Source organism: Ctenocephalides felis, unplaced genomic scaffold (assembly GCF_003426905.1).
Source record: "Ctenocephalides felis isolate EL2017-DRISC unplaced genomic scaffold, ASM342690v1 CF-g0.4_SCAFFOLD_03572, whole genome shotgun sequence".
NCBI classification, from domain to species: domain Eukaryota; kingdom Metazoa; phylum Arthropoda; class Insecta; order Siphonaptera; family Pulicidae; genus Ctenocephalides; species Ctenocephalides felis.
Window position 1 is genome coordinate 4,358,829 of NW_020539726.1, and position 16,355 is coordinate 4,375,183.

A 16,355-nucleotide genomic window follows, 5' to 3' on the forward strand; every position below is an offset into this window, starting at 1 on the left:
CATGACATCTTATAAAAATTGTATTAAATTTATGTTATACAACAAAAAACTATTTCCAGGGTAGTGACACGTATCTGTACCAATACGATTGGCTGGGTCGTGTAACCCAAATTATTGTTCCTACTGGAGAAGTACTTCGAATCGAATCAAGTTTAGAAAAAACACCAGGATTATTTGTTGAAATTAGGTCTAATCAAGATTCGTCTGCAACTTGCGAGCTCTTGCTTAAAGGTCAATCTTTAAGAACTATGGTTTTGATGGATGGTAAGAAATTATATTTTGTGAATAATAGCCATTTATTTAAAATATGTATGAATAAAAATAATAAGCAAATGTAAATTAATGAGTTACGATGCAAATTCTACAAAATTAATTATTGATACAATTTTTAATAAGTGTCACTACAATTTCCAATATGAATTTATTAATATTTTTGAATCGATTTTATTTCATTATGAGATATGTAAAACCAAAATAGGTAATGATTGAATAACCATTTTTTTAATGAACTTAGGTATACAATATTAAATGATACAATTGTGTTTAATTTTGTATCAAAGCACAATTTATTTAGTTTGTTTTTGTACATGCTTAACTTATTAATATATACTAATTTTCTTATAATAATTAATTAGGCGTTTGAATAACTGATATTATTTGTCAAAGTATTTTGAAATAATTTGTCAAATGCATTCCTAGAGATAGTTGTTTTTTTTTTAATTTATTGATATCATTCCAATTAAAAAATCGAAACTTCTATGATTATTTTCATAAAATTTTAGAACTATGGCGGAATAAAAAATTTTTACGTTCATCTTACAGAAATTAATAAAATATAGAATTTATGTAAAAGTTCTGGTTTTACGACTTTACTTGAATGTAATGCTGATTATACCTTATATAATCTAACTTTCAAAATTTGCACTTGAATATAATTTTTTTTTCGTTATCCAAAATGTTTTATGACATGCATATATTAAATATTTGGTTGTGATTTACTGAGCTTATATAAGTCTTAATTTTATATCTGAATGAGAAGAAATAATTTATTCTTCAGCAAACAATTTCATGTGCGATAATTATTCATCTAATTATTAGTCGATAATTGGTGTATATTATATCAAATGCTTGTGATTCAATAATTTTGAATTGGAAGAATATTGTTAACGGTTTTATCATTGAATTAAGGTTTTTACTATTCATTTCTAGAAGAAAACAGTAAAAATTTGAATAAATATATTTATTTGATACTGATATAAAACTAAGTATGAATATTCTATAAATGTGTTTTTTTATATAATAAAATATTAGAGATTCGATGAGATTTATGATAACAAATAAAAATGTTTTATCCCTTATATTTTTATCATTGATTGCGGTTGTTGCAATTTTTTGTCAAAAAAGTTAAATGTTGAATGAATAATTTTTATTTTGTAAAAGAAACAATATTTTTCATTATAAGTACACTTTAATTTTAATCTACACATGTAAGTTGGTAAAGTAAATACCTTTCTTTCATGTATTACACAAGTTGAATATATATGCTGAGGCAATTCACACTCGAAAATAAAAATTCGAAAAATATTGATAGTTTTAGCTAGCAGCATAACATCATTAGCTTCAGACATTTTTAGTCCGTGAATAATTTTGTATTGATGTTTTTTATAATGTATTTTATCTCATACCAAACAGTTGTGTTTATATATATCGGTAAAGTAACCGAGTTGGTGGATACCTCGGTGCTTTTAAAGCCTATCTCAGAATTTAATTATGGAAACGTTATATTATCAATATGATATATAGCTAATATTTTTTTAAAACATCCTTTGCAGGATCTGAATCTAGTGATCTAACATTACATTCCAATAATTCTATAAGTCTTCGTATAAGTCTGGCAGAGGTCTGGCATTAGATTCATCAGCCTGGTTGCGACATCCATTGCTGGTACGAGATGTCCCAATTCTTGGAGAAATGATGCCTCTGTGGTCGCAACAGCGTGCGTCTGCTGATGGCGAAGCTGATGGTCACGAAGACGATGATTTAGGCTCACTTACTAATTTTATGAGCCAACGATATATGCTGTCAGGAGATGAAAGGAATCCACATCGAACTTTGAGCCGTGAAATATGGGTGAGAAAAGGACTCAAATTTTAATTTAATTTTTTCACACCTTTTTAACAAAACATTTTTTTTGTATAATTACTTTTCAACTTAACCATGCGTTGTTCTACCCTTTACTGTGCTATCTACTTCAAACACGTTTTAATATTCTATCAAAACTTTTTTTTATATACATATTTTTATTTGGTCTTCTGAAATAGTACTTTAGCCATATTCCATAGGCATAAAACTATCTTCTTTAATATTATAAATGTTATCTTTGATTCGAAGGCATTTCATTTATTTATTTATTTATTTATTTCACCTTAAAAAGTAGTACTTCAGCCATATTTCATAGTCATAAAACTTATTTGTTTAATATTATAAATGTTAATATAAATGTTATTTTCAATTCGAAGGCACTGTTTTTGCTTTCACTGTGTCATCTACTTCAAACACATGTTAGTGTTATATCAAAACTTTTTTTTATTTATATATTTATTTGACCCTACACACTATTCTAGATTTATTTCAGTATTTAGACTTAAACCAAAACCAAAATTTTGGTAAATATCCCAATGCATTTCATTAAACCATATTGAATATTCTGCTCTTCATCAACAATAATCTCAGATTAGATGGAAGTGATATTTTATTCTCATTTTTTTCTTGCACAAATTCACGATGCTTTTTTTCCACTTTAGCACTTTTTTAACAATTTGGAATTCTATCGATCCCAATGATTTTCAAATGGAACGAAGATGATTTTTAATAATTTTTTGTATTGAACCAGTACTCTGCTTGGATTCAATTTGCCATCTGAAAATCATTTTGCCACTTATTTCGAAAATTTGCTCTATATAGGTTTTCAATAAATTTGACCGAAATACGTTTCTTTGTCTGAAATTATATCGTCAAAACTCATTTTACTATACGTAGAGGAAATACGGACAAAATGGCATAAATACATACAGTTACAGTATGCCTTATTTAAAAATTGGCACAATATATGGAATGACACAGTAGCCTTATATAAATGTTGGCTAGTTTTAGTAGAATTTAGTTGACTACTAAAAGTTTTCGATTGATATTTGTAATTATTTCTATCAAAATCAATATACTTATGTCAGAACTAGCGATTTCAATTTTTTTTTGCCAATACCAGGTGTTTGATGGAATTTTGATTATTTATTAATTTTTTTATCACTTTCGGACAAAGTGACATATTTATGCAATGGACAAATGACTTAATACTACTTTGCAAGCCTACATAGCAGTTTATTTGAAGCCAGGAATTTAATTTCTACTATAATTGTTAACTAACCTTATGATAGACCTCTTTTCTCGTTCTGGTCTCGGCGAAGTTATCCGCTAGTGTTCTAAAAAGGACCAAATAATTTATTTGTGAACTAATATTTTTATAAATTTATATCTTGTATGTCCTAAGCTTGTCATTTTATTCGTACTATTTTTAAAAAATCGTTTTTGTGATTAGTCGCAGTTTTTCGCAATATAATTATATTTCCTAATTGATTTGAAGATCATGTTACTGGTTGACTTATTATAGTATTATTAAATAAATAAATCTCATTAAAAAATCAAAAACAATGTCATTTTGCCCGTACATCTCTTATATTTTATTTTGAAGAAATATGATGTCAATGAATGTATTTATTTAATTATTTCAATTTTAATTTTATAATTTTAACTACTTTAAAATCAGTTAAGTGTTCCACTAAAATTATTTTAGGAAACTTATATTTTGTGTTGAAGTTGCACTTTATAAAATCGTTTTACCATTTAGAAATGATCTTGTTAATGGCCGTGTTGTTTTTAATTTTATTCTCTTTATTTTATAATGGAACTTTAAAAAATGATGAATTGCCGCCTACCTTGACTATAAGATATTTAACATCATAACATTAAAACAGCTATTAGTATTTTCATCGATTTTTGTTTTAAATAAAATATCATTTTACAATTTTTCATCGTTTTCTTATAAAAGATTTTAAAGAGCACACAAAGTTATATCAATACATTACTAAATTATTATTCATAGTGAAATCGGTTCTTATAAATCAACTTCTGAGGACTCTATTTATATAAAAGTATTATAATAGACTCGAGATTGCTGACTATTTTTCATCCATGACAGAGAGCATTTTGTGCAAAACTTTCGTTTTACAGAAATGTACATCAGTACTTTTGAACCGATAATTTTTCGTTAATGTCTTCAATTTCTTTTTTCTCAAAATATTTATTTCTTCCTTTACGAAGATCGCCTAATGATATTTTGAACTTAGGTTTATATAAATATTTAGAAGAAATAATATTCAAATATCAATGTAGTGAAAATTAAAAAAAAAAATACGTTAACACTATTCCTACCGACATTTCATGTTTGCTATTCAAATGACCGGTCATGCAAAATCGGTGTTTTTCAGTATTGAATGAAGAGTTAATGCTATTTTAAGAGTTTATAAATACAAATACAATATATTTCTTTTATTTTAGAATGCGAAATCTACATTTTATACTGTTGTATCCAATCTCTTACGACTTTTTTCTTAGAATGTATTTTCTGCACACGCATTTTTTACGTTTTTGGCTGATTTTGAATTGGCTGACCGAATGATTTCTGACTATTTAATGAATGACATCTACATCAGTCCCGACGCTAATACCAATTGAATTAACTCCCGTATTAGTGTAATTTTTTCAACATATGTGTATGTAAGTGAACATTAGAATCTTCTTTCTTAGCTTCCAAAATTGTAAATATTATTTGAGTGTTGAGGTCCTTGATTTTTAGATCTGCCAGTATTTATAACAGTTATATTGCTTCAATTGTACCTACCATCAGTTTTTTTTACTAAAAGTTTAGCTATTTGTAAGATGGTAAAAACGTTATATATTTTTTACGTCGTACTAGCGATTTTGATAATACGGTTTCATCAGTTATAAATCTTTTCAAAGAAATTCTCAGTTTGCTACGTATACTTGGATGGTTATCAAAATTTTACACCCCATTTATGCGATTTACTGGGCATAATTATATTTACATCGTATATTGAACAGATACGAAAATTGAATAAATTTACACCTTACCTTTATTGAAAATATATGTTTGTCGATAGTAATACGTGATCTTTTACAACAATTTTGATTGCTGTCAATGGAGTTCAACCAACCTTTGTATTCCTTCGTAAAAATCTGTTTGACATTGAGCAAAAATGAGAAAACCCACTTTTTACACCGTACAAGTGCAATATTCATACTCCTTGCCTCATAAGCGCAGCGAGCATACAAAATTGGAAAAAATGCATATAAATTTGCAGAAGGCGGTTTTTACCACTCTAAATTCTTCTGAATTTACATTTTTTTGTAAGTTCGATCATAATCTTAACAATTACTACAAAAAATACCGTCCGAACATCGTCTTTCGTACTACCGGTCAAATGACCGGTCGCGGTAGGTAAGACAGTATACAATTTTTTTCCAAAAATAAAAATTGAAAAAACAAATTAACATTGAAAAACGTATCATACTCACATATTAGGAAAAGTCATAAAGTTTGATGACGATTCAATTACGTTTGATATGAAAAATACTAATCGAAAAATCAAAAACGGTCATTTGACCGGTCCCGGTAGGAATAGTGTTAATATATTTACTTTTCGTATTTTATTCGACTAATTTTTTTATGCTTATGTATTTATATATAATTACGATTATTTGTTATTACTAACAAATTAAATTTGTTTTTGTTGCATTCATTTATATTTTATTTCAACATTATCTATTGTGATTAATTTTAATGCTATATGAACTTTCTTTTCAATCTGAATATGCTAAATTTGTTAAAATATAGTATATATATATATATATATATATATATATATTTATTTGCAAAATTGATTTAATTTTTTTATTGAATTTTATGTTCAGAAATATATCGTTTGTACGAAATCGCACCCTTATAATGATTTTCCTTAGTACGTATAAAAATATATTTTTAAAGTTATAAAAAGTATTCTACATGCTTTTCTTAGATTTTTAATAAACTATCAAATGTGAACAAAATAATTTTTTATCTACATCCAAATTTAGTTTTTTGCAAAATTTATTACCTACATTTATTTAATGGCAACATTTAGCGAGATATAGTATTTCGCATGATAAATTTCTTTGGTATCGTATGCAAATATATTTTCAAAGGAATGAAAAATTTATTGACTTTTTTTATTAATTTTTAATAACGTCTAAGTATATAATTCAAACGAAATAAGTTTGTGGTTATACTTACATTTATTTGTATTTAAAATTTGTTCAAAGTTTGACCAAAACCTGTATTTTTAGTCTAGTACAATAATGCTCTCTGAAGATTTTGATCTATATATATAGAAGTATGTTTGTAAAGTTATAAAAACTTTACATGGTTTTCTTAGATCAACATTTTTTATTAACGTTCACGTATGTAATTCAAACTAATTGAAATTTTGTTTACACCTACATTTATTTAGTTGCAATATGCATTTAATCTTTATTATATCTTTTATACGAAATAGATTTGAAATCTCTCACAAGCATTTTTTAGATTAATACTTTTATTAATGTTCAAGTATATTGCGCTAACGAAATAAGTTTTCGATGACACTTATATTTATTTTATTGCAAAGTGTATTTGAAAATGTGTTTTTTGTCGTTTGCAAGATTGTACTCTAATGATTTTAATCAGTTTTTAAAATTAATTTGGGAAGTTATGAAAAAGTTTTCACAAGCCTTTCTCAGCTTAGTATTATTTTAATTTAATGTCCTAGTATGTAATGTGACCAGAATAAGTGTGTGAATGCCTACATTTATTTTATTGTAAAACTTTGCTTGAAAATGCATTTTTCATTTTGAATTTATTTTTTGAACTTGATTTTGATTTTATTCAAGACGCTACAAAAAGATATTTTTAAAGTAATATATTTTTGTCATATGAAAATGTATGGGAGATTAATTACGGTTGTGCCAGAGTACTGTAGTGGCAGTCGTCTTAACGGCCAAACTATACTGACTTTGAGATAGGATCCAAAGAGAGAAAGATGATGTATTATTGCTGGAACAATTTGCCATTATTGTTTTCAGTCAGTGCCTATATTTGATATATATTGTTTTTTATCTATTTTTATGCCTGTATTTTTTAATGAACTCTAAATTTGAATAACATCAATTTTATGTATGCAGTTAAACAAAAATTTACTTCATAAACTTCAACAAACTATAGTCTTTATTTACTCTCTTTTTAACCGCAGGTGAACAATTCTCGAGTCTTCGGTGTCGAATTCGATCAATTCACTAGTAAAGAAACATTCTACGACCGTGATAAGAAAACTCTTCTGACTACTTCATTTGACCCCGCTGGTTTGCCCAAATTTTACCAGCCGTCCGATGGCCGAGCGCCTCTGAACATCACTTACGATCGATTCAACCGAATCGAAGGTTGGCACTGGGGTCCAGCAGAAGAGCATTATACCTACGACAGGAGAGGTTTTTTGGCTGAAGTTACAAGTCCCCAAGATGGAACTAAATCATATACATACAATGATTGGAATTTGGTTTCTGAAATTACTTTGGCCAGTCAAAGGAGATTCTTGTTTAGCTACGATGGTGATGGGGGTTTGAGGCATGTTACTTTACCCAGTGGGACGAAGCATTCTTTCAGTCTTCAACCATCGATAGGTAAATAGCCATTTTGCACATAAAACATATATAGTTATAAATTTAAACAATTTTAATTGCTAATTCTAAATGCGAATTAACGCAAGCAAGAACTATCTTCGCTATTCTATTTTTATGGCTTTATAAAATAAACAATTAAAAACTAACTTAAAATATTATTATTGCATTGTTATAATTTTTATAGTTGCATGATTAGTAACAATAACAATATCTTTGAATTGATTTTTTGAATTCACATGACTATTTATATTCATTATCCGCAAACAACTTGTTTTTACTGGATAACATTTAAAATTTATAAAAGCACAAAATTTGAAATTTATAAAAGCAAAAACATGACCCGACTCTTCATCGTAAACTATCTGGAACACTTTGATTCTAGGAGTTTGGAATTTTACTTTTCAAATCCATATGCCGTAAACAATTTGATTTTACGAGAGAACAATTTTCATTCATCAAACACTAAATTTAGGTTCTGTTTTACATAATATGAAATTAAATTATATCAATTTGTGTGATTTTGGTTAGCAACATTCCAATTATTATGCTAAGTAATAAAGATTGGCGGTATATACCCGTTTTTTATCACTTGCATGTATTTTAATTTAACTTTTTGCACTCATATTCTTTAAACAATTTATGAAATTCATTTTTTCATTAATCTCTCATATATTTTGCATAAACAACTATTTAAATTTGATTTTTTTATTGATATAATATACATTTTTACAAATCTCAGCCTGACAGGGTTGCTTGAATATTTTTTTCGTTTACATTGTTTATCTATTGTTCATTCGTCATCAGCCTTTCATTAATAACACAATATCATTTAATTTATTATTTTCCGAGCTAATCCATCAAACCATTAAAATTATCACATAATTTACTAGACATCATAATATTTTATTCCAAAGTTTTTTTCTTTTAATGCACTTGGCTGCAATTCGCTCTTCTTTATTGCATTCATTTCCGGTCCACACTCCACTATTGCACACACTACTCAGGCGCTCTTACTTTGGGTGCAATTACTTCCGGTGCATTTACAACTGGTGCAATTACCGCCGGTGCACTTACAACTGGTGCAATTACTTCCGGTGCACTTAAAACTGGTTCACTTCTGGTACAATTATTTCCGGTGCACTTTTCGCCAATGCACTATACCTAATTCTGGTGTAATAGCTAATAACTCGCTGCTTGATATACTCTCTTATTGTTGGTCGCCTAGATCTAGTTAATCAAATCTGTCAGTGAAAGAGACATCATACTTTAATTACTTACTTAAGTAGTCACCTTGCAAATTTTTCAAATTTCTCTGGTTATTATTAATCCACTTGATTAATAAATACGTTCACAACAATTATTGAAGTCACTCATTTCGATAAGTTTCAACAAAACTTGCACTATGCTAGTTATTGTCTCTGATTCTATCTGTTGATATCTCAATTCAGATTCTGATAATCCATCCAGATAATTTATGTCTCTCGGAAGTTCATTCCCTCTGTTGTTTTATGTAATAATTTTTATATTGTCTTGTGCAATGCTCATAACATCTTGATTTATATCTATTATTGCACTCGGTTTTGTTTAATTTAGTCTGCATTCTTCAATTTTTATCATATTATTTAATGGAAGTTTGATTCATTTTGTAAACATTTGATAGGTGTTGAATATGGAAGATTTTATGGTATTTTTATAGCTTAATTTACGATTCAATGAATGTCGGTTGAATGAGCTTTTGGGCATGATATGAGCTTTCAGGATTAGTATCTTACTATTTTTCGATGGTTCGGATCCTCTTTAAAGCATCCATTAATGTCGCTATCTTTCATTTTATCTTTGACTTTTATATTCACCATTTTTAAATCATTTGATTCTAACTGAATTATTCATTTATTGCCATGTTCTTGACAATTATGACAAACCATGATTTTAAAAATTAATAACATGTCTTATGCGAAGTAATAGACGTGACGATATAAGTCATATTTTTATCTGTACTTTAACTTTTAATTTTTGCTAACAATTTTAATATTGAAATTTTTAATTAGACGTTTTTAACCCATTGTATGGGAATCACTGCTGCGGACGTGACTGTAGTAAGATACTTCCAAATTGATATTTTTTACTGTAAATCATAGGGCGCGTAAAATAATAGTATCCCTTTTGAATGCTGTTTATTGTGCATATATTATTCGGCGTATATTACGGGAAACTGCATCATATGAACAGTTTCCGTTACCAGTGGTAAAAATTCTATAATAATTTTTGAATGCTTCTTGAAATTTTATATGCTTCTCATTTTTATATCCTATATCCTTTTTTATCTTCTTTATCTTCTTGTATCTTCAATGATAGTGCTCCACATTGAATATTTATATTTAGTTATTGGATTGAGAGGAAATAAGTAATATAAATTTGTTTTGCTTCGAAAATTTATTTCTCTGGGTTACAAGGCTCACACCGTTCAATTAGTAATATTACGTTTCGAAGAATTATTTCTAAGCTTTCTGAAAAAAGATTTTTATGTGTAAATATTACGAGTTACGGAAGTAATAGCAATATTAGTGCTAGGATCGGTGGTACTTATTATTATTTAGTAGAAAAGTATCAGTTGTAGAGGCAGTAAAAATATAAAAAAATGATTTTTTATGAAATGTAATAAAATATGCCGCTATTGTTTTCAGATGTATTTTTATACATGATTAAAATTCATCGCATTTCATATCTATCATGCTTTGGTTGATTCACATTATTTTAATGTTTCAATATAACTAACGTTAATAAAGAAAATGAAGTTTTAGTATATGTATAGACATATTTAAATTAGAGATTAAAGTCAATTTAAATTATTAAAATTCGAAATATGTTCAGAACACATTTTTCAAAAATGCATTCGTAACTCTTAGAGCTTGAGAAAATATATGAACCCAACATATATGTTCTATTTTTTTTTATATATATTTTCATTTTGTGTTTAGCAAAAATTTCAAATTACCAGTATCTGGTAATATTATAACCACGTAATTTTTCATTTAATTTCAGAATTAAATTATTCTATTGGCTTAAAAACTAAAATCTTTGCCACATAATATCCAATATGTCTCTTTTTTATTTAATTAATCCATAATTATATAACATTTTGAACTTTACAATTCTATCGTAATATTTGTTTCTGCAATATTTATATCTGTTTCAAACTTGATTAACGTGGAATTTAAGATTTCAATCATATCATTATTTATGTAGCATATAATATTTTCTGATTTTAATTTTATAACATCATTTTATCGCTTTCAAATATATATCACAATGTGAGATTATTAAGTCATTTTCTAAATTTCTGAACTTTACAATACCATTGTGATATTTGTTTCTGCAATATTTATATCTATTTCAAACTTGGTTAGCATGAAATTTAAGATTTCAATCATGTCATTATTTATGTAGCATATATTGTTTTCTGGCTTTAATTTTATAACATCATTTAATCGCTTTCAAATATATATTACAACGCGAGAGTTTTTAATCTAAATTTCCGAACTTTACAATTCTATCGTGATATTTGTTTCTTTATTATCGTGATTTATATCTGTTTCAAAATTGGTTATCATGCAAATTTAAGATTTCAATCATATCATTATTTATGTAGCATATATTATTTTCTGGTTTTAATTTTATAACATCATTTAATAGGTTTCAAATATATATCACAATACGGGATTTTTGCGTCATTTTCTATTTTTAATGATGATTTTTAACACTTATACTTCTACTTTTATATAAGTATGAGTCTGCTATTATTATCAATATTAATGATTCGATTATATTAAATGAGCGTAGTATTCAATCCACATTTACATTTTGTAGATTTTGTGAAATAATTATCCTATACAATAACTTGTGCATTCTTATTTTTTTATATTGTACTTTTATGGAATTTTATACTTTATTGTATTTTATGAAAATACTAAAGAGTGTTTTTATGAAACACATAACACTAATGCTAAATACAAGATCACTAAAAATAATACTAATAACAAGTCTTGATTAAATTATTTTGATAATTTTTTTATAAACATATTGAAAATAATAAAATTTTATTTAATTCTAAGTGTTTTCAACTTGTCAAATTTCAAAATTGATATTGATCATTTAAAAATTAAGCAATAAAGATTTATTGTTGCCATTTTTAAATAGCATATGTAAAATTGCGTTGTTCGATTTTTTTAAGCGAAAGCACTTTGAATTAGTGTCGAATTTTAAAATAATTTTCTTTAATTTTATGTTGATTTGTATATCTGAATGACAGTAATTCCCATTGCTGCAATATAAGATATTTGTTTCAAACTAATAAATTGTAATGCTTGTTTTAATTATTATTCATAAACATAATGAAAATGTCATACTTTTATTGATCCAGAGTTATGTGTAATCTTAAACTTTTATAATTTATAGTAATCACGCATTCGTTTAGAAAATTATTCAGCAAAAAATATGATTGATTGAATACTAAAACAAATTATGCATAGCATATTACAATTTTCAGTTTATTCGTTTTGTAGTTTTCCGATTTTACATTCAAAATCGTGTCATAATTTGCAGCAATATTTATTGATATCGAATTTTGAATTTATTTGCTTTACTTTTAATTTTGGAAATTTGTAGATCTGGATAGCATAGGGTAGAGGGGTTTCACCACCGATATCTCAAAAACAAGTTTATAATTTTATAACAATATTTGAAAGTAGAGGTAAAAAGATATATTAGCCCTGACCTTTATTTTTACAAAGTTATTATCGGCACATAAACTGCAATCATACATAATTTACTACAAACTTTGCTAAAGGATCTGAATAAATTTTGCATTCAGATAATAAACTCAAGTACACTTAATATAATATGATTACAATCAAATATAATGTTTAAAAATCTTTAACAGAAGTATTTACTTTCGTTGTTAGGTTTTTTGGTTGTGAATTTTTGAGTATGCGTAACTGAATTGTTTTATTAGATGTATTATTAATTTTAAGTTAGATTCAACAGTTTTTTTATATAACCTCTCTTTTTTTATAAAAAAAACTTTATTTGTAAAGATCTTTTTGTCGTCGTTTTGTGGGACACAAAATGTATTCGAATTTTCCTGTATTTTTAAATATTTAGCAGAATTTTTGAAATATTATCAGAGTTTAGTTGAAAGCCTTTTCACCCGCGGACCTTTAGGGGTTTCCTCTCTACCCTATTTTAGAATCATATTATTTTATCAATAATTTATTATGTGCACAATATTTACTACAAACTTTGCTAAAGGATCTGAATAAATTTCGCATTCAGATAAACTCAAGTACAACTTTTAGTATGAAGATTATTATCAAATTATAAATATTTTTGTTATGGATCATTGCGTGTAGTTTACATGGTTTTCAAAAATAGGTATAAAATATTTTATTTAACATTTTGATCAATTTTACTTTATTGTTGACATGCATAATATCTATGAATGAAAGCATAGTTCAACATTCAATAAATATATAAAATATTATTTAATACCAGGTTTCCTACGATTCACATACACACCTCCTGGTGCATCTCGATGTTACACTCGGCATTACTCGCACTCCGGAGCCTTGCTTCAGACTGTTTTTCCTGGTGATGGAGCCCGAGTTCTTTACCGGTACCATGCTTCCGGAAAATTGGCCGAACTCTTACATGGTGACGGCAGAAGTGAATTTTCTTATTCGCCTGTTAGTGGAGCACCCAGCTCAGTTCTACATCGAGACACAGAATTAGAATATCGTTGGGATTATAGATATGCTGCTGGACTTTTAGTAGAAGAAAGGTAAGTTGCTTAACACTAAACCAACCTACCGACGCCGGTCAAATTGACCGTTTCAAACTTTGTGTATAACTTAAATATTTTTAAACGTTAAAATATAATTTTCAAACTATGACAATTCTTAGAGTATACTAATAATATTATCTTCACTGGTTTTGTATTTTTCAACAAAAATTACGTGACCTGACTGCCGCGATCGGTTAATTTAACCGGTGGACAATAATGTTATTTGGGCAGTTGTTTCCGTCAAAATGTATCCAAATATTATACAAATTTGGATTTATTTAAAACATACCAAATGGACGAGAAGAGAAAAGTACTGGATGGTGTGTGAAGTTGATAATACATTTATAATAAATGAAGAGACAAAAAGAAAAATTGTTCAATTCTTCAGTGGATAGTTCGTTGTTCTTGTGTTGATAAATTCGTTCACAAAGTTTGAACAAAATTATTTTTTAGTAAATTATTAATTAGAATAAATCAATTTTCATTAATCAATGGCTCATATAGATAGTTCATTGTTCTAATACTGTTAAATTTGTTCACAAATTTTGAAGACATTTGTATAAATCAAATTTCATTAATTTCATGTTTAATAAAAGTAAACCGAAAAAATGCTTCTCCCGAGATTCAAACATAATAGCAATAGGAGAAAGCAGCAAAAGTGTACCGAAAACTATAATATATAAATATTAGATTTTGTATTAGTACATTATTTGTTGAAAATGTAGCAAACCAGATGGCTAAGAAATGTAACATTAAATCGAAAATTTTTACATGGTAACTTTAGGTATATTTTATCATTTTGAACATAGCTGGATAAGTGCATAAATTGTGTAGAGGAGCATTTTTAGGCACAAATTTTTGTTTCAGTTAATTTTCTAACTCGAAAATCAAATTGTTGTCAACGCGTTCGGTTTTTTGTGGACCAAAATAAAATTAAATAGAATCAAATAAAATTTTATAACAGTGACGATACAACAATTATATTCGTGTTTAATTTATAGCCTAATTATGTACACATATGGCGTTCGGTACAAATTTTTAATTTTATTTGCATTTTTTATTATAATTTCTTTAGAAATTATATGAAAATAAATGTAGAAGAAACTACATGAATATTTCTTTATTTCATATACACTAAACAAACAATCTTTATCTGAATGAATTAATAATATAGATAACTTTTACATAGTAGGTCAATTTAACCGTGCGATAGGTATAGTTATACATGAATTGTCGGTCGGTTTAGTGTTAAATTGACCAAATATTTAATTTTGTTTGAAAATAATTGCAAAATATTATTTTTGGCACTATGGAATTTAATAGTTAAAACAATTTTGTTTTGCAATACATTTTTAACGTTGCTATATCAAAATATTATTGATTTTCAACGCGATACGCATTTTGCAAGCAAAACGTAAGGCTTTATTGAAACCTGTAACCTTTGATTACAGGCAAATTAGATACTATTTCTAATATTAAATAAACTTAATACTTAAATTCTACAATAATTTAATATATTTCATGAAAATGGAAATACGAACGATTCCAAGCAAAATGCCTAGAAACTAATAATAATATAATATCGATTAGGCAATAATATGGATACGCTTGTCGTTGCATGAAATTTACATGCATAAACTTATTTTAATTAGTTTTTTTGGATATATTAGTTTTTTTTATATATATAAAGTAAAATGTCTTAATACTTTTGCTTATTAACTTTTTAAATTGTATTTAAAGTTCAAGTTCTAAAACATATATTTTATTATATAACGTGGATATTATATATATATTGTCATTGATACGTCAGTTTGGTACCCTTAGGTATTACTGTTACATTTTCAGTCATATAACATTTTGAATTTGAATACAATAATATACGTGTGATAAAAAGAAATAGTTTAGTCTTTAAAAAAATGCAAAAACATTGTATGTTTCAATTGTCGCTTTGGTTTGATCTGGATGCGTGTTTGCCATACTAACTATTTTGCTTGGAAATTTTTATAGCTCTTTGAAATTATTATTTTTGTGATCTCTATATTTGAGATAAAAATTATCAATAAGCTTCTTGATATAGTCGTAAACTGTTGGTTTATCATATACTATGTATTTTCATAATATAGTGAGTTATCACTGGGTTTCTCGATTTGTTAGTACTAGATTTACAATTAGTGAAACATGCTTTTTTGTACATATACTTTTGCTATGATAAATTTGAACGAGACAAACATTTTGTTTTTTTTTTAGATTTTTGTCTATTTTACTATAAAATTATTATAATATTTTTTAAATTAATTCAAGCTTCATTTTAGTCAAAAAGTCGATTGAAAATTTGGAAAAAAAAAAATTAACAAATACACTTTTATGAAAATAATACATGATTGAATATAATAGAGGATACTTGGAATTTAAAAGTGTACATGTAAGTCACATTTTGTAGAACATTCGACGACAAAGAATCATTAAGAGCAAACCTTCAAACGAATATATTTTAAAGAATAGTACAACATATTTGATTAATTTAACTGTGTTTTGGTATCAACTTTTTCTTATACTTTGTGTTTAGTTTAAGAAATTTTAGAAAAAGTTTTATATTTGTTTATAAATTTTTGTTTAAAATTAAAATATTTGTATTGCTCAGTTATGGATATAATCAAAATGATCTTAATCGCCACTATTAAAACACCCA

At 26.6% G+C, this 16,355-nt stretch overlaps 1 protein-coding gene across 1 annotated transcript in view; it reads left to right on the forward strand.

Annotated features, from left to right (window-relative positions):
- Positions 1 to 16,355, forward strand: part of LOC113387635 (teneurin-a-like) — a 186,849-nt gene that overhangs the window by 145,511 nt on the left and 24,983 nt on the right. The window contains 5 exon segments of the mRNA XM_026624990.1: positions 60 to 264; positions 1,833 to 1,885; positions 1,888 to 2,130; positions 7,401 to 7,827; positions 13,378 to 13,663. Coding sequence (XP_026480775.1) covers positions 60 to 264; positions 1,833 to 1,885; positions 1,888 to 2,130; positions 7,401 to 7,827; positions 13,378 to 13,663 — 1,214 coding nt within the window.